Here is a 20,813-nt window from a genome sequence, read left to right on the forward strand (position 1 = left end):
GTATTTGGTGTTTATACTTGCAGTAACATGGTAAATACATTAAAAAAATAATCCTGCCTACATTGTTTGGAAGCACTTACCTGTGACTGTGACTGGAGCCCAAGAGAACAAGATAGTCCTTTTTAACATTGTAGAAGCCGAAAGGGACACTGGCCACCAAGTAGCAGCAATGAGATGCTTCTGTTAACCCCTTTAGAGCTGGTCGAAAAAAGCACAAGATTTATTATACAGCATTCCATTCTAACAGAGTGTGTGGTTATGCAAGCTATAAGCATTGATCTTGTTCTGTGTGACCTTGCAGGTCTAAAAGTAGGAATCTGAGATCTTCTGCAGTCAATACGGTAGCGTAGGGTCATTACCAGCAGTGGTTTCTGAGTCCTTTGAGGAGAAAACAGACAGGAACTGGTGTAGAAACAGAGTTAACAGATAGTGGATTTGACAGGGGCTGTACAGAAGGCTTACTGATGCTACAGTGAATAGCACTTTGTAGCAACATGTAAGGAGTCGAGCAATGTGAAGAGTAAAAAATACAATTTAAACAAAAAAACAGACTGAAATTCACCAGTTATAGTTAACTGAAGTAACTATAACTTGTGCACTTATCAACCACATTGATGCCATTGTAATGATGTAATTTCAGAGGTCATCAGTAATGTTATCAATGATATCTTAGATGTCATGAGTAGTGTAATATGTGAGGTCATAAGCAGTGCATGGCAAGTGCACAAGTTATAGTTACCTCAGTTAACTATAAATGGTGAATTTAATTGCATTTTTTGTTTTAAATAGTAGTTTTAGCTGACATTTTCATCTAACTATATTGTCACTTTAACTTTTGTTTTTTCCAGTGACTTTCCAGATTATTATAGGAATTGAGATTTTATTACCATAAGTAACTATCCCAATCACACAGTGATGTCCCAACTTGATGCTGGCTCACGGGTACCACACTCGTCACGGCAGCCAGTTTCAGATGTACAAGATTGCAAGGTGAGTCCACTTGAGAAGCCCTGTGCAGTGTATACTGCTTCCTCCCTCCCCTTTGCAGAGAAATGTTCACACAGTGGTTATTAACTGGTAGGGGGGCTCTGCGTAGTATTTTCATACTCCTCACCAAGAACTGCCATCTGACGGGGTGCTCCAGACCGGGAGAGTGTATCGGCAAACAGTGACAGCGTTACTGTTTAAACATAAAGTCCGATACCTCCTTACATTAGAAAAGGGTCCGACACAGCCAGGGTGCAATATCAAGCGGTTTATTCTCTACCAAGATAGAACAGCAATGTCCATAAGGATGTGAACCTATAGGCAGATGAGTTTCAGCATAAATCAGCTTTCCTCAGTGCCAGTTCACCATTGTGTCATTTTCACCTGAGGTCCATTTGAATGTACTGCCGCCACTCCCACTAGAGTTATGACTCGGCCCCATCTCGCTCTTAAGGGCACACTGCCTCTTTCTTACGGCTCCACTGGGCGTGTATATATATAGATATATTCAAGATAAGAAATCCATTTTTCGTTCATCAAGGAAATCATCCGGCACTCGTACGCGGGTATCATAAACTTAGGCTTTTTATTTATTTAAATTACAATCATCAACGCGTTTCGGGAGTCAAGCTCCCTTGGTCACGATGTTTGTACTACCATTCGACTTTATATATATATATATATATATATATATATATATTACAACTTAAACCCCAGGTGTACGAGAAATAAACTCACTGGTGCCGTGGCCACAATTCTTTTCAAACGGTATTTATTTAGACAAACGCGTTTGCCCGTTTGTCTAAATAAATACCGTTTGAAAAGAATTGTGGCCACGGCACCAGTGAGTTTATTTCTCGTACGACTGGGGTTTAAGTTGTAATATTGTGGGATTGGCATCCCTGCCGTGTTGCCCGCCGTAGAAGTGGCTCGTTTTTGCCGAAAACCTACGTCGTGATATATATATATATATATATATATATGAAAGCTCACTCCCTCCCAGTCCTGGGGGAAATAAAGACAGCACACACGGGAATCTCTGTAATGGCAACTTTACTCGCACAGACGCGTTTCGGAAGCAACGCTTCCTTCCTCAATGTTAGTTACATCGTAACACGCGACTTGGCGCCATTTATTTCAAATTCAACAAACGAGCTGTATTAGCAAACACAGAGAGAGGACTGACGCGTGTGCGCCATATTGCTAATGCATTTCATCCCGCAATAGCATACTCGTATTTAAACAATACATTTTTCATACAGTACCACATTTCTTATTTGTGAAAAAGCCTCTCGACTTTCTGACAGAAATTTACATAATAAAATATTGCCGTGAATCGGCACATATCCTCTCACTGATTTACCGGGAAATGGATTATAAATCTTGCCGTGGATCGGCCTAAGGCAACACTAAGGCTGCCGTATGGATTTCCAAATACCCAATACCATCATTTTTGCCAATCACTCTCGGATGTTGCTTTATAAAATATTAACACAAAAGTTGCAAAATTTCACAAAAATCCTGAAAAAACAAAAGAAGACAATTGAGTGTCTGGTATCACGAGACGATGTATGTCCTGTGATGTATTATACTTCTTTTGTTTTTTCAGGATTTTTGTGAAATTTTGCAACTTTTGTGTTAATATTTTATAAAGCAACATCCGAGAGTGATTGGCAAAAATGATGGTATTGGGTATTTGGAAATCCATACGGCAGCCTTAGTGTTGCCTTAGGCCGATCCACGGCAAGATTTATAATCCATTTCCCGGTAAATCAGTGAGAGGATATGTGCCGATTCACGGCAATATTTTATTATGTAAATTTCTGTCAGAAAGTCGAGAGGCTTTTTCACAAATAAGAAATGTGGTACTGTATGAAAAATGTATTGTTTAAATACGAGTATGCTATTGCGGGATGAAATGCATTAGCAATATGGCGCACACGCGTCAGTCCTCTCTCTGTGTTTGCTAATACAGCTCGTTTGTTGAATTTGAAATAAATGGCGCCAAGTCGCGTGTTACGATGTAACTAACATTGAGGAAGGAAGCGTTGCTTCCGAAACGCGTCTGTGCGAGTAAAGTTGCCATTACAGAGATTCCCGTGTGTGCTGTCTTTATTTCCCCCAGGACTGGGAGGGAGTGAGCTTTCATATAGAAGCGCGAAGCTCTGACGCGCTGAGACGAGCACCCGCTGCAAGTGTGCACCGGACTTTGGAGCAGTGAGCTTGGATATATATATATATATACATATATATATATATATATATATATATATATATATATATGTGAAAAGCAAACGCCCAGGAGCTTGGGAAAGAACACGACCTCGCTCTGCCCTCCGGCCTTTTCATGCACCAAGGGACAATGCAATCGAGACACGCCCCTGTAGGGCGGAGATGGGAATAAAACCACTTGAATGAAAATGCAAACAGGAATCTGTTGTGAATTTTACACTGCCCAAGAAGAAGGGGCTGTTGACCCTGAAACGCGTAGGCACCTTGAACCACAACACGACAAAAGCAAACAGGTTGCATGAAAAGGCCGGAGGGCAGAGCAAGGTCGTGTTCTTTCCCAAGCTCCTGGGCGTTTGCTTTTCACTAATATATATATATATATATATATATATATATATATATATATATATATATATATATATATATATATTTATATATATATTATATATATATATATATATATATATATATATGTATATCAATCAAAACAAAACAAAACCCTTTCAGGCATAGAGTTGACTCATACATTATGCAAAAAAGGAGAGAACTCTGGGTAGTTCTCAAGTTTAGGTGGAAAGCAGCTCATGTTAGAGCCCTCTCAACACCAGTGACACTCTAGATCTGCTCACTTCAAATGTCTGTTTTTCTATCAAAGTCTTTAAGCATAGGATTAGCAAAAAGCCATCCACGCCGATAAAGAAAAGGACAAAGTGTTTTGCCATTTCTACAGCAAAGTCTTTAAGCCTAGGAATAGCACAGTGCTGTCCTTGCCGAGCTGTAAAATGACAAAAGCCATTTATCACTCCAGGCACAATATTACACCAATTCCCAAGTAAAAGTAAAAAGGTTCCCGAGATCCAACACCCGTCTCTGCCAGCGACAGTGCCAAGTGTCCCCTATTTCTTCAGGGTTGTAGGTCGTACCCTTATCAGTCAGTTCAATCCTATCAAAGACTATAACAGAGCTACAGTACAAAAGGTCAAAACGGCTGATTCTAGCAACTTTAACAGACATTTTAAAATGTAAGCTGGATGGAGGCACAAATGTTAAAACAATGTGGAGTAGGTTTCGCAGCAGAGTACGCATTATTCAAGTACTTAGGGCCCCATTAGGATGTCGGGCGGATTGCCTCCGCCAGGGTGGCGGTGGCCACCGCCACCCTGGCGGAGGCAATCCGCCCGACATCCTTCCCTGCATTCCCCCCCGCCATATTACGATGGCGGAGGGGACCGCAGCGGTGGGAAACACCGCCCGCCTGTTTTCCAACCCGGTCGCCTGGCGGCCGGGGCGGATAAGTGATAACATGGTGGCGGTGTCTATCAGACACCGCCAGCCATATTAGAATAGGCATCTGACAATGCCTTTCCGTGGCGGCAATGCCGCCACGGAAAGGCAGGCGGACTTCACTCTGGGGGCCCCCTGCGGGCCCCCAGAGTGCAGCACAGTAGGGGGTGCACACAGGGGGGTACCTATGGTACCCCCCTGCATTTGCATAATGAAAGCGGCAGGCACCGCGCGGTGCCTGCCGCTTTCGTCATGCAAATGCTGCAAAGCATTTTCAGCATTGTGGCGGGCGGTGCAGAGTGCACCGCCCGCCACAATGATGGGAATACAGGATGCGCCCGCCACTGTGGCGGGCGCATCCTAATGCTGCCAACGGGACCCCCGCCCTCATGGCGGCCGGTCCCTAGTACCGTGAGGATGGCGGGCGGGCAAAGTCCGCCCGCCATCCTAATGGGGCCCTTAGTGTTTGTGCAAGCCCTCATTTACAATATGATGCTACATCCCGAGCTCCCATCAGCTTTCTTCTCTTACCTAAAGTGTCTCCCATGACCAAAATGGAGCGGCGGGTCAGATCTGCATCAGCCACCTGGTTGGAAAGGATCACAGCTAGGTGTGGCCTCCAGTCACCCCACTTTGGATCCCCACAGCACTGCAGAAAGCAACAACATGAAGTGTAAAGAAATAGCTTTAATAAAGCAGGAGCAATACAGGCAACATACTCATTTCCTCACAGTTATTTCCCCTCTTCTGTGGAATTATAATAATTACTTTCAGTCCTCCCTTGACCTTTGTCATCTTTACAAAACACCCATACAAGTGCTGCACTTTTAAAAACAAGATATGCTTGCACGGTTTCCTACTTAAAAATTATCACAATACAAGGATCAAACTTTTCCATGTATAATGTGTCCAGACCCACATTTTACAGTCTATTTGAAACATTTTCTAGAGGTTAGGTTATTGTTCGTGCTTTTATTAAATATTTTCTATTTCCTTTCAATACATTATAACATACATAACAAGAAGATAAAATATTTATTTATTTATTTACAACGTTTTAGCCTTGTTTGGCATGATGAACCTGCACCCTGAGCAAGGCTAAACTTATTGGTGGATGCTCTGAAGAGCAGAGAGCCCAGCAATGAGGTTGGTATACCTGTGAAGCTGGTGAATTGGGCTGTAATCGGAGACGGCAGAAGCATTCGTGAGCAAGGCGCGGGGATTGTAGGATGGTGCCCAGACAAGCATGGAGGGGGCAGAAGATCAGCGGAATAGTAGTTGATTACCGAATAAGTAAGTGAGAAATATGCCTGGGACACCTCCTGCTTTGATCTGCTCCTCCTTCAACCCTTGAAGAGCGGAGAGAGTGACTGAAAGAATGGATGGCCACCTCCTAATTCATCTGAGAGACTTCAGAAGTGGAGACTAGAGTCCAAAATAAAGCACTGAAGCGGCAGCGGCTACAGAGTGTGGGGCGGAGAGCGGTGCAAGACTTCCTTGATCCAGGTCTCCCTGCACATGAGCTTTGAACTGAGTGAAGCATAACTAGTGGCACTGGTGCTCATCACCTGGCCCACGTGAGAGGCCCTGACCTAGTCTACTGATATTGAACCAGGGTAAACGAATCAGAGTATAACCACCACTATGAACCAGACATTACCAGCAAAGGAGAAAATAGAAGAGGTCGGTGGACCGGCTAAGGGAGCTGGTTTGGATCTGGTGGTGGACAGTTATGGTACTATACATGATGATGCATATAGGCAATGGAGGCCCTGTCACTGAGACCTCCAGAATGATACCTCAAGTGTGTGAAGGTGGAAACAGATGTAATGACTAAACGACAGAGGTGTTCAGCATACTCATGTTCTTGAGGGAAGAATGATGAGATTGAGGGGCACAGCTGGAGGGGGGACCTTAAATTAAGCAGAGGCATGAAAGGCCTGGCCACAACAAAGAGAGCTTGCATGACAATATTAGCGCAGGCCTAGTTAAAGGAAAGACTGGGCTTGTTTACCGACCCTGGATGGGCCATAAAAGCAAATGTCTGAATCATAAACAACTGAATGCTACGCAAGATGGTCAACAAAAGTGGTAGAGATATTTAAGTTTAGAGGCACACATCTCAAGCTCTAAAAGTGGCTACCACTCTAGAGATGTCCACTGAACAACTCGAAATGGCTGCATGAAAGGAAAGGCCTTGGCACCATGAAGGAGAATCTTAAACCTTGTCTTCAGGCTCTGCATAAAGGTTGGAAACAAGATCTGCCACAACAACTGGATGCAGTCAATAAGCATTAATGAAACTTTATTGACTATAAGACAAGCTGTTGACCAAAAAGGAACACCCACAAGTTATGCTGATATACATTTTTAGAAAGTGGCTTTTTGTTGCAAATCAGGAACCTTTTTTAGTGGCACTTACTGCTTGTGCACCTTTCACACTTTAGTACAAAATCCAGCAAGCCGCTTTAAAAGACGCATCAGTACCACTAAGCAAGGTCTCTGTAATCTAATTTTAGGAATTCAAACTAACTCAGGGGTTAGCTTGGAAAACTAAATACATCTTAAACCTTCAACCCAGCTAATGTGGATATCTTTTACAAGAAAGACCGATGGTGGCAACAGTCAGAGTTTTGACCATAGTCTCAATCATCCAAATTGATGCCATTCAGTGCTGCATAGGACAACAAATTCACCAGTTGGCTAACAATGAAACCTAGTCGACCAAACTTAAACACCCTCAAAAGCACTGTTCAATTAATTCTACCGAAATTCTCAGTATCTCAACAAACACACAAACCATAACAAAAGGTTAGTGATGATCATCAAGCATAGTGTGATCTTTGGACCCTGTTTATCATCAGGTCTGGTGCGTACATTCTGGCAGATCCTTTAGCTGCTTAAAATGGTCCTCGTGAGAACCCGGAACAAAAGGGCGGGTCATGCAAAGCGTCACATCAAGGAGGGAGGTGGCAAACTAATATCTGTCAATGGTAGGAAGAAATTCCTTCACTTGCTCTGCTTATCAGATATATATGTTTCAATTCCCTTCCAAATAGGTATGCTGGTGAGAAGATCTACAGGGATGGCACAGTTTGCTTAAAACTAAGCATCACACCCCCTTTTAGTAAAAAAAAAAATGCCACTCACCAGCACAGATAAGATTATTCACCATGTATCCAAGCATCATTTTCCATATAGGTTTGCTTTTCCTTCTACAGGTGTTGGAAAGGCACTAGGGATTTCCTATAGCACAGCAACAATGGGCCTCATGTTCTAAAGGTTTTGTGCAGTTTCAAAGCCTGTGAATCAGGCTTTGAAAATGCAAATCATAATGTTGGCAACGTCTTTCAGACTCGTAAAAAACGTTTTGTGACCCTTCCCAAATTGCAAACAGGAGGGGACATGAAAGAGGTATTCCACACCTCTCTGTGAGTCGGAGTGGAATGTGTCAATGGTTTGTGAGCTCAATGACGGTCATAAACCATCGAAGAGTTACCACCGATTCACAAAGAGGGAGCTGTCCCCAAGGGGTTGTGTCCCCTTTGGGACGCATGTTGGATTGCCTTGGGGATGTTGGGATGGGTTAGGGTTGTGGGTGCAGACAGTGGTCTTTTTCACAATTGGCCGCTCCCCCAATGTGTTCCAAAGTGGACACTTTTTTAAAGAACCACCCCTCTTTTTAATGGACTATCCCCTGCATTCACAGCCATTCATAGGAAGTCGCAAAATACAACCTGCCTGATTAACATTATTTAGGCACGTCATTTCATGACCTCTCCAATGAGCAATTTGTGGTGTAACCTATAGGCTGCATTACAAATTAAATCCTCGTTGACAAACTAGTTGTGTTCAATTTGCTCATCTGTGTTTTGCGAATAGGGATAGTACATCAGGCTAAATACTTTTTAAACAGACAAGCTAATGGGTGGCTACAAAGGGAATTAGTTAAAAATGCACAGCCAGGATCTGGAGTGACTGTTTGCTATTTACTAACCCATTGATAATTAATTTCCTTTTATTGTTTCCTATTAAAGATTCACATAGTCTCACTTTGGGAACAATCCATCCCTTTCTGAATACATTTCCCAGGCTCAAAAAGGATGAACAAATGAAGCACAGGCACATTCTCAGGGAGTATCTCCCATGTGCAGAGTTACTGCCTTAAGATGAGGTTCATATTATTGTTGCAGTGGTAGATTGTGCATCACACACCCCTACTATCTTACACACCACCCGAGGATTACAGAGCAGACTGCTGAAAGAGACTGTGTGGAAATAGCTTTTTCTTATCATCCTTTTTAAAATGTTTTTGTACACTCTGTACTTAGTGAAGGCACCTGGCCAACTATATCTTGTCATACCGTGCATGCCTGGGGGATCCGGCCAGACATCAGCTGGAACAGGGTCTGCAGAGGGTCATTGTGTGATAGGGAGCTGGTGAACCTACAATGGAAGCGGAGATGGTAGCAATTACAGATGAGAGATGGCTCAACAATAACTCAGAGCATTAAAAAAGCTGACAGATGAATGCACATGTGATCCAAAAGCTTATTTCTTGCAGATTATCAGGTCCATGTGAATTAGTTATGAGGCATTACTTCCCACTCACTATCAGCTCTTTGCATTATAATTCCCACGACTTCTTCCACCCGCCAATAGCTACATATCTAAAAAAAAACTCCAAGGAAAACTTCCTTCCTGCGAATAACAGATCTGAAGTAAAACATATCCTTAGGCATCCATCTGTCCTTTTCAAGCTCCAAGTACAACAGATGTCAAGAGTCCTGCCCATTAGCAGCTCTATGTACAACAAACCGCAAACTTCCTTCCTGTCCCTAACCAACTGCATGTCTGTCAGGCCCCAAAGCGTCCTTCCTTTATGCCAATGACCAGCTCCATGTCAAATAGACCCTAAATCAGTAAGACTTCCTTACTTACCCCTCCCTCCTTTATTCCTTGTCCAGTAGACACTAGGGCCTCCTTCCTTTCTATGTCCAAGAGACACCAGGGGTTTCTTCCTTTCTTCAACTAACAGCTCCCTGGACAGTAGTCCCCAAGACTGCTTCCCTTCCTATTATCCATTTCAAGTCCAACAGGCCCCAGAGCTTCCTTCCATTTTGCAATTTTCAGTTCAATATCTAATAGACTCAAAGATATTCTTCCTGCCCATTTCTAACTCAAAGGACAACAGAGTATAGACTAACTTCCTGTCCCTTTTCAAATTCAAGTACAAAAGATCAAAGACTGTCTTCCCGCCTACTAACATCTCCGCGTACAATAGTCATCTAGTAGAATAGGATTAGCACTATGCACAACTCGGTCGAATGCTGCATGTCTGAAAGGTATCTACTGAAAGACAAACATAGCAGCTACTTAACTAGTGACAAATATCATCATAGTTAAGGCCACTTAAACAGGACACTAGATTGCTAAACCATCGATTCCAGTGACAATGTGTTTCAGTGAGTTATCGAGTGACTGCATCTATGTAGAGCACTTTAAAGTACTGCTAACAAAGTTATGTTGAAATCTGAAACGTTAGGCAATTACGAATGAGGAAAAGGAAAACCTACATATTTCTACGCCCAATAATGGAGGAACAAGATAAGATTACACTAAAGTGTATTTCGGATAGTGATATGGGACAGTGTATGTGTATCTCCACTTCTGTGCATGGAACAAACAGTGTAGGAATACACTCAACTGTATTTAAGGATATGAAACCAGACTCAGTTGGAAGATAGAAATAGATTATTCAATGGTATTCCAAGAAGTTTGCGGAAGGCGTTCAGACTACAAAGAAGTAGGAGTCACTCGGAAGGAATCCTATAATTATCAATGTCACACTAGTGTATTCATATTATTGCATCAAACTCATAGGGATAGAGCGAGTTCCAGTAAAGTCTCATTGGACCACCACCTATGCCAACACAGGAAGTGCCATTACTTATGACCACCGCCCATGATATCACATGGGATTTTACCACAGTGCCTTTAAACCCTTGAGAATGAGACAGTATCTTTTTTATAGAACATTCTTGAAAAAACTTGAGGCTAAAGCTTTTTTATTAACAATGAAATATAGGTCCATGTTTCGAGAAAAAACGGTATATGTCAAAAGAGAATACCCTAGAAAATGGATACAAATTTGGGGGCAATGGAACGACTATAGAGGTACCATATGTGAGCCACCCGTGCGGCCGGCGCAGACGCCCCTGGAAGACCTAACACCTTAATGTTCTATCGTTCACTGTAAAGTATACTTCACAGGAAAATATGGAATTGTGTGTAATGTGTCACTGATTACCATGCCTTTTGATCTATCTCAAGTATAAGCTGTGATGTTGTTTTTGGTTACTAATAGAAGGAGTTGAAAAAACAACAACAACAAAATACAATATAAATGATACAAACAATAAAGTAGTTTCTAAAATGTAATAAACCTAAGCCTCTATTAATATAAAGGTTTAGTTGTCTCCATACAGGGTATAATTTAGGGGTTGCAAGATAGTACAGAAGGTTTTCAAGAAGCCACAAAAGGTCAATTAAACAACCCGTAGCCCCTGTCTGCCCACTAGGGTAGAGCCCAGAGTCTCTTTACCTACTCATCACCCAGCTGTAGGTCCTCAGATCCATCTTGCTCGACAGAAACAAGGCATGGCCCCAGAGCTGGCTTTTCATCGCCCAATCCAATGCATCCTGAAAGCAAGAAGGTTGAGTGTAATAGGTCATCTTTTTCTTGTTTAACCACAAGGGGGGTGTCTAGACACACCAGGCCTCTGCCTTTAGGGGGCAGCCACAGGAGTAATTCAGCCATGGTGGTATTCATTTTTATGTAAATCTAATTATTACAGCCTTACCCACATCTATAAAAGTATTAAGGTATTTTAAGATTACAAAGATAAGGTTATTTTTGACACATGCAAGTCCCATACTGCAACTGAATCGGTTTCTACACACAATACAACACACAATACACGAAAAGGTGACAAATATGAGACATACCATCGCAAAAAAGAAGGCTAAAATAAACAGCTTTGTATCACAGTGTACCAATAGAAATTTAGCATTACTTCTGGTTTGTAGATACTAATGTTAACTCAAGAATACTCTCACGCATCTATAGGATACATGAAAAATTCCCAAAGTTTGCTCTGGTAAAACTGCACAATGTCATCCAAACAAACACAGCTTTTCTCCGGTAAACAAGGCTTTAGAGACCTTTCTTTCTTACTAATTGGAACCCACCCAGCTTGTTAAATCATTAGGGCCCCGATGTAGGTAAAATAGATTTACCGATTTTTAATTACCGAATTTTACCGATTCAGTAATTAAAAATCGGTAAATCTAAGGGGTGGATATGTAGGAACATCCAGATGTTCCTTTTACCGAATCGGTAAATATCTGTATTTACCGATTCGGTAAATACCGACCGGTAATGCCCCATTCATTCCTATGGGCTTTGCAGCCCATAGGAATGAATGGGGCATTACCGGTCGGTATTTACCGAATCGGTAAATACCGATTTTGACAAGGGTGCCGGGGGTGTCACTTTGACACCCTCTAGCACCCCCAAAAAAGATTCGGGGGCCATGTGGCAGGCATACCTGCCCTAAGGGCAGGTCTGCCTGTCATATGGCACAGGTGTGCATGCACACATGTGTATGCACACCGGAATCGGTATTTTACCATCAAATATATTTGATGGTAAAATACAGATTCGGTAAGGGTTGTGGGACTCAGAAGAGTCCCACCTACATATCAAAATTACCGAATAGGTATAAATACCGATTCAGTATTTTACAGAATCGGTAAATTTACCGATCGGTAAATTTACCGATTCTGTAAAATATGTGGCCCTACATACCATTTACTAAATACCGGTCGGTAACGGCCGAAAATACCGATTTTCGGCCGTTACCGACCGACCTACATGGGGCCCTTGGTCTTCACTCACCACCCATATGCACTGCATGTAGAACATTTACAATATGTTAAATACAAACAATTCCCAGAGTCTCTTTTCTCTACAGGGAGAAGACTGGTGAATTTCGCATCTCTTTAGCATTACAAAGTGGTCTTTTCAGAAGGTAGCTAATCCATTACATCAAGAGCAACTGGGCATAAGCACACATTCATCCCAGTCAGAGATCCTTGCCTTAATTCCACACTAGCATTGGCTGAAGATTTTAAGCTATTCTAATAGCCTTGTCATCCACTCAGTTACCGGCCTAAGCATGTTGTCTCTGTTGGGGCTAAGGTTTCATTTAATCTGAGATAGTGGATCTGTGGAGAAGTGTGGCTCACTGGTTAGAGCAGGCAGACCCTGAAGCAGAGGTCAGACCCGGGACCAGGGTTCAATTCCCGACGCGGCAGGGTCTCGAGCTCAAATGTCCACGGACTCGATAATTCTCGCTTCGGTGCCTGACCTAATCATGGGTTCACACTCTGCAACTCTGGGCATTAAGCTTGCTTAATCTCCACAACGGCCCCCCGCGGCGGGATGCCTGGTTTTCACCTTGGGGATGCCCTGTAGGGGCTATCTCACAGGGAAAAGCCAGGACGGGTTCCCAAGGCAAAGCGCTTAGAGACCCCTGGGTTATAAGCGCTATATAAATCCAAACATACATACATACATATTTGACTAATGCCTGTTTATTGACCTGTCCCACTTTTTTGTATTAATTCAGCATTCACTCCAGCACCGCCTAAGAATGAGTAATGCGCTAATCCTCAAGCCATCGCTATTCCACTACGTGTTGTGCCAACGCTGACCTGTGACAGCAAGCGCTCCTTTGTTTCCTCTCACTCTTCCCTTTCTTCCCCTTCTTTCTATTGTAAGGCATTCAAGTGGTCAAATGCCTACAGAGAGATTCAGGAAAAGCTGGAACTCCCAGCAGATCTGCAACGTCTAAGGTCGAAGCTTGGCACAAGCATCCTTGCCACAGGAGAGATTTCTTGGGGAGCTCCCACTGTCTGGCTTCCCAACCAGCGGCAGCGGAAGATAGGGGTAGGCTTCCGGGTAGGTACAGGGTGCGGGGAGGGATGTAGTTTGAGGTTAGGGGGCGTTTGCGGGAGGGGTGGGGGGGATCCAGGGGAAACTGAAAAGGGTGACACAAGCAAACACGATGTGAGGCATAAAATTATAATGTTAAAATCGCTTTTTTTTAAAGCAGTTATTCAAAGCAAATTGGATTTAAGAAATGTGTCAAGTTAACTGTCTTGCTTGGAATGTTTCAGGGCTTAATAACAAACGCAAAAGACAACTTGTTTTTGAAGAATTAAGAATGTATAATCCACACTTTGCACTATTAAACGAAACACATATAAGATACCAAGATAAGAAAATGTTGGAGCAAGGGGGGTATGAGCTTTTAGTTTGCACATCTTTGAATGCCTCAATCCGTGGGGTGGCTATACTAAAGAGAAAACTATTCAAGGTGGAAGTTAGTAGGGTTGCATCGGACAAAGCCGGAAGATGGGTAATAGCTCAAATTACGCTATCTAATCTCAAATATACCCTGTGCGCAGTGTATGGATCTAATCATGATGTTGCAGCAATTTTTGACCGTTTAAACATTGAACTACTAGGCTGGGAGGGGGAGATTTTACTTATGGGGGATTTTAATTGTGTTATAAACTACGCAAAAGATACAACTAAGGGTATTCCCTCACAACAAATGCGTAAGACAAGGGCATCTATTTTAGAACTTGCCCGTATACACAAACTGAAAGATGTTTGGAGGCACCTTCATCCTATGCTTGCTGGATATACTTACCACTCAATACCACATAAAATGTACTCACGTATAGATATGGCTTGGGCAACGAACCATATTTTGGAATGCTGTAAAATGGAGATCTGCCCTAAGGTAACATCTGACCATAACCCCATAGTGGTAGTCTTTAAGATCGTACTTAAAAAGACAGAACCTAGACTATTCTCCTTCCCCAGACATTTGATATCTAATCCTAGATTTACTTTTCTTTTGAAGGAACATATAAAAGAATTCTTAGAGTTTAATATTGATACGGCCAAAATTACTTCAGTATGGGACTGTTGTAAAGCTAGCATTAGAGGTTTTGCCCAACAGTTTATTATACAGCAGAACGCCAACCGTAAGGAAGAGATCTGCAGTATCACATCAAGGATAAGGGGGCTGGAAGAACATTTGGCTGAAATTACGAGAAAAGAAAATGCGGCGGCTCCTTATTATAATCTAAACAAAGCTAAAATGGAACTTAAGCTGACAACGTTACGTTGTGAGACCAAGAAATTCTTAAGAGACAAAATCACTGCCAAACTACATAAATATAAATTCTCGCAATATGAGAGTGGCGATAGAATAGGAAAGATTCTTGCCTATAAAGTAGCTGACGATAGAGACACTTCTTTAATAAAGAGCATAAAAGGTGAAGATGGTACCAACTATACTCGCTCAGACCAGATATTGCAACAATTTGTTGAATACTATACCAAATTATACACTCCAGAGGCTATACCCCCTAAGGAGTTGGTGGAAAATTATATTAGAAATAACTGGCAATTAGAAAAGGATATAGTAGATATAGAAGAACTAGAAAAAGACTTCACAAAAGAAGAACTAAAATTAGCTATTTTCTCTCTTCCCTCTGGGAAGGCTGCGGGGGAGGATACCCTGCCGATTGAAATTTATAAAATCTGCTACGAGGAACTTTCTTCTGTATTTTGTTCAGTCATCAATCAGATTAGTATAACAGATAGGGCCCCGACTTCTTGGAACACTGCTAAAAAAAATTTTTTTTTTAAAAGAATAAGCCACCTACAGAGTGCGGGTCGTATCGCCCAATCAGCTTGATTAATGCCGACGCCAAGGTATTTGCTAAACTAATCACTATAAGACTCTCTCCCTCATGCCTAAGTTGGTTAGTGAACATCAGCATAGCTTTGTAGTAGGCAGGGATACAACTCAACATGTAAACACGGCTATTACCTTGTTTGACATGGCAGCTATTAATCCCTCCCCACTCGGAATGATACTACTTGACGCGGAAAAAGCTTTTGACCGAGTGGGGTGGGATTATTTGTGGGCAATCCTCAAAGAAATTGGGTTTAAAACTAACTTTCCAGCGAAAATTCAAGCACTCTACGACTCCCCTAATGCTCTAATAGGGTACGATTGTTTAGTTTCTTCTAGATTTTCAATCTTGAGAGGGACCCGACAGGGATGCCCATTATCACCTTTATTATTTGCTCTTGCTATGGAACCTTTTATTAATGCTATACAATCGCAGGAGATGATAAAACCATTTACATCAGGGGCAAACTCGCTTAAAATTACCGCTTATGCAGATGATCTGGCAGTTTATACAACTGATGTGATTGAAACCATGACAGGAATTATTAAAGAAGCAGGCGATTTCGGTGAAGTTTCCGGATACAAGTTAAATCTAGGCAAGACTCAAATTATAGTTAATTATAAACCACTGACACAAGTAACGGGAATATGCCGCGCTGAAACTTATTTAGGTATTAAGTTAACATCCAACATTAGCGACCCCTCCCTTTAGCATAAATGTGCTTGGGCCAGCGACCGCGCAGCGGACGCGTGCAGCGGGCGCGCCGGAAGCGCGCCGAAGTCGAGCCAAAGTCCAGCCCGTCTGCGCCCGTCCGCGGCCGGACGGGGCGCGGGGCCACAAACCCTGGTAGTTCGTCACAAAACACCATAAGGTATGGCAGACATGCATTACTTGCATTACAACCTGACACGCCTGCCGTCTGCAAACACACCATGCCTGCCCAGTCACTCACAAAATGCACGAGGTGCCGCTTTGAACCCCTCCTTCAAATCCCAGACACTAGCTTGGGCCCTACCATCAAAGCTGCATTATTGAATTGTAGATCTCTACGTAAGCACGCTCTAGAAATTTACCATCTACTCGAGGACCAAAATCTTAACATTCTTTTCCTAACTGAAACCTGGCTAGATGATCACTCGGACCCAGATATTATCCAGGCCATGCCCAACGGCTATTCCCTATCTAGATTGGACAGGAGGGACGGCAGAGGAGGCGGCATCGCCATAGCCACGAAAGCTCCTCTAGTCTGCTCCCTAGTACACACTCAGGTTGATCATAGTGAAGCTGGTACCTTCACAATTAACACTGGTCCCAATCATTCGATCTCTGGCATTTTGATATACCGTCCACCAGGTAGACTATATGAGTTTACATCGACCCTAATGGAGGTGGTCACTCATCTAGCGCTGAGGAAGTCCAGACTGTTAGTGCTAGGAGATCTCAATGCTCATTTCGAAGATCACTTAGATAAAGACGCTGATGATATCCGAATGGAATTGCAATCTGTTCAGCTCGATCTAAAAAATAAAGTACCTTCCCATCAATTAGGACACTTACTAGACCCCGTCTTTGGAAACTGGCAGGGAGTTCATACCTCTGATCCTATACCCATACCTTGGTCGGATCATTTTATTATTCCTATCACAGTCCAACTTGACAGAACTGAGCTTTTTCGTCATCAATCCCTGCGATACAAACGCAGAAAATGGAAGAACTTCTCTCTAGATTCGTTCAATCAAATTTTGCATGACGAAGGCCCTCCTAAAGGGGTCGACTGTGAGGCAGCTAATGATAATTTAAATAATATCGTCACTAAGGCCCTGGACACCACAGCCCCCAGCCGTACCCTGTCCAATGCCAGGAGGCCTAAGAAAACTGCTCCTTGGTTTAGCCAAGAACTGCAGGCCATGAAAACGGCATGTAAGAAACTTGAGAGAGCTTGGCGACAGAACTTCTGTGCAGATATTAAAATACAACATAAAACAGCGCAGAGAGAATATTACAAATCTGTTCGTCTGGCCAAAGCAGAGCATTATCATACCCGTATTATGGAAGCAGGCAATTCCTCCAAGGAACTGTTTCAGATATACAAAGAGATATCCATTGTGGACGTGACCTCCCCCGCTCAAAATGATTCAGTGGAAGCATGCAATAATATTGCACAGTATTTTGCTGGCAAAATTAACAAAATCTATACTAGTTTTTCTAAACAGATAGATTTGGCCACGGACTTCATTGAAAATGATAAATTTGTAAATACACCTGTATGTCTCAATTCTTTTGTAGTTCCCTCCTATGAAATTCTGTCCAAAATGTGCAACAAAATCAAATCGGGATCTCCCCGGGACCCGGCACCCCTGAAAATTTTAGCTGAAGCCTTTCCGGTACTAGAACCTCATCTCAGGCACTTACTACAAACCTCCTTTACAACCTCCTGCCTTCCGGAGGAATGGAAACAGGCAATAGTATTACCCATCAAGAAAAAACCGAACATCAGCATGGACATAATGGATAACCTACGACCTATATCCTTGCTACCTTATGTGGCCAAGTTAGCAGAGAAAATCGCTAACAGTCAACTTATGGAACATCTTGAGACCCATAATGTTTTCCATAAATCTCAGTCGGGTTTTAGAACTGGCTTCTCTACGGAGACAGCTCTCCTGAGGGCCACTGAAACCTTACGTGAGGGAGCAGATGAGGGAAAGACAATGGCCCTCATCATGCTTGATCTCAGTGCCGCTTTTGACACTGTAGCACACTCCACCTTGCTACAGTGTCTAAATAAAGCGGGAGTTACCAACAAGGCACTGGGGTGGCTGAAATCTTTCTTGATTAACAGGAGCTTCCAAGTTCAAAGAGGGACTTTCCTCTCAGACAGAGTGATGCTTGAACAGGGGGTTCCTCAGGGCTCTGCCCTGAGTCCCACCCTGTTCAATCTCTACATGGCCCCTCTGGCAGAGGTGGTTCAGTCGTTCGGCGTGGAGCTTGTCTCCTACGCCGACGACACGCAACTCCTCATATCTCTGACCCAAGCCCCTTCTAAGGAAGCTGATAACTTCAATGCCTGCATGTCCAAACTGGCTATGTGGATGAATGAACACTGTTTGAAACTTAATGGGACAAAAACAGAGGTCCTCATTATTGGAGGCAATGAGGTCAAATGGACGAAAGAGTGGTGGCCTAGCTGTCTGGGTCCCCTGCCCTCGCCTGCACGAGAGGCGAAGAATCTAGGTGTATGGGTGGACAATAAACTGTCCTTTGACAGCCACGTAAAGAAGACTGTTGGTAAATGTTTTGGGGTAATGAAAACCCTCAACCGCACCCTCGACCTGTTACCCATTAACTCTAGGCGTACCATGACGCAGGCACTGATAACGTCCCGTATTGATTACGGAAACGTGCTGCTCATGGGGACATCAGTGAAAAACATAAAAAAGCTACAGGTTTTACAAAACTCGGCAGCTCGCCTGGTGCTAAGGCTTCCCCGCCGAGCTCCTTCACGCCCCTCCCTAGCAGCCCTCCACTGGCTACCGATCAGTAAGAGGATTGTCTTTAAAGCTATGCTTTGGTGCCACAAAATAATTCATCACAGAGCACCGGCATATATGTCTGATTTGGCGTCTGTATATGAACCTAACAGATCTCTTAGATCCAAAGGAATGGGTCTGCTCAAAACTACCTGCCCCAAAAAAGCTAAGATGGGAGGCAGATCATTCCGCACCTTAGCTGCCAAGCAATGGAACCGCCTGCCTCTAGATACCAGGTTGGAGAGCAATGAAATTATGTTCAGGAAGAAGTTGAAAACTTGCCTCTTTGCTGTGTGATTGGTTTTCTCCGTTGCTGCACTTTCTCTCCACAGCGCGGGGACACGCCGAGAGGTGTTACCAAGCGCTCTACAAACTCCTTTAAACTAAACTAAACTAAATAATGGCATTGAACTATGACGCTTTACTTAAAGACACTCAGACTCTCCTTAAAAAATGGCATAAGGTGCCTTTAAATCTTATTGGACGAATTAACCTTATCAAAATGAATATTCTGCCAAATTTTTTGTATTTATTTAGATGTATTCCTTTGAAGATTCCTTTGAAGATAAATAAAATATTTTTTAGGAAATTGGATGGCATATTGGGTAGTTTTATATGGGGCTTCAAAAAGAACCGCAGAGCCCTTTCCTCTCTGAAAATTACCATTTATTAAAGGAGGGCTTAACTTTCCTGATTTCAGAATGTATTACTTTGCATCATTTTTGGGGCGGCTACAGAGCCTGTTTATTCTAGTAATCCATACTTTTTCCACCAATTTATGTTAGGATCAGAATCTTTACAATTCTTGGCTAGAAACAATGACCCGAAATATTTTAAAAGAGTCAGGTTCAAGACCGCGAAAGATATAATCAGTATATGGAAGATATTAATTACTCAGAATAAAGCATCATTCTATCATTCACTCTTAACCCTCTGGAACAACCCGGGCGTACCAAGTATTTTCAGTGATTCAGGATGTAAGATATGGGCAAATCAAGGCATAACTAGATTGGGGGACCTATATGGCTCATTAGGCTTTTTGGACTTTGACACACTTAGTCTAATATATAAACTACCAGCACATACTTACTTTAAGTATATGCAAATACGTGACTTTCTTATAGGGAAACTAAACCTTATAGAGATTGGGGACTCAGATTTTTGGTTATGTATGTACAAAGGAGTTGGAAACAAGAAAGCTATTATCAGCCAAGAATATAAATGTTTTATTGAAAGTAAGATAGATGACTGTCCTAAATTAGCACAGAAATGGGCTTCACGGTTTACGACCAATATTTGTTCGAATGAAATTTCTTCTTTTTTAAACAAAATTGATACGCTAGTCCACTCTTCAAGCTTAAAACTCCAAGCATACAAAACGATATGTCAACTTTATTATACCCCTTTACAAATAAGTAAATGGGCCCCCAACAATACCTTCAATGATCGCACTAAATGTCCAAAATGCCACCTTCAGGCTGCTGATTTAGAACATATGTTGGTTCTTTGCCCTGCTCTTGCTCCATATTGGGACAGCTTAGAAAATATCTTGAGAATGAAACAACTAATTGAGGAACCATTAACATCAGATATGATTCTGTTAGGCTTGCAGCTAAACACCTCTCTATTTCAAGACCTAATTTTTATTTTACTAGCATGTGCAAGGCTGGTCTTAGCTCGAGCATGGATAGCAGAACAAACACCTCATGTAAACGAATGGTGGTGCTTGGTGAAAGAGACACATCATATGGAATTATTGTTAGCTAGGAAAAGAGGATTTAAAGCACTGATCAAAATAGATAGAATCTGGGGTTGCTTGTTTCCTACATATGAATAGAACTAATCTGAATTGAAGCCCTGTATTATATTATTACTTTGCTATCCTTTATACCCATTTGATCCCTTTGCCTATTTATCTTGTATTCTTATGTTTAACTA

At 42.4% G+C, this 20,813-nt stretch overlaps 1 protein-coding gene across 1 annotated transcript in view; it reads right to left on the reverse strand.

Annotated features, from left to right (window-relative positions):
- SEC16B (SEC16 homolog B, endoplasmic reticulum export factor) overlaps positions 1-20,813 on the reverse strand; it is a 403,213-nt gene that overhangs the window by 233,452 nt on the left and 148,948 nt on the right. Inside the window, exons 11-14 of the mRNA XM_078642040.1 lie at positions 11,108-11,205; positions 8,868-8,949; positions 5,035-5,152; positions 81-198 (exon numbers count right to left, since the gene is read on the reverse strand). Of these exons, the coding sequence (XP_078498166.1) occupies positions 81-198; positions 5,035-5,152; positions 8,868-8,949; positions 11,108-11,205 (416 nt within the window). The remainder of the gene's footprint in view (positions 1-80; positions 199-5,034; positions 5,153-8,867; positions 8,950-11,107; positions 11,206-20,813) is intronic.

Source organism: Lissotriton helveticus, chromosome 1_1 (assembly GCF_964261635.1).
Source record: "Lissotriton helveticus chromosome 1_1, aLisHel1.1, whole genome shotgun sequence".
NCBI lineage: Eukaryota > Metazoa > Chordata > Amphibia > Caudata > Salamandridae > Lissotriton > Lissotriton helveticus.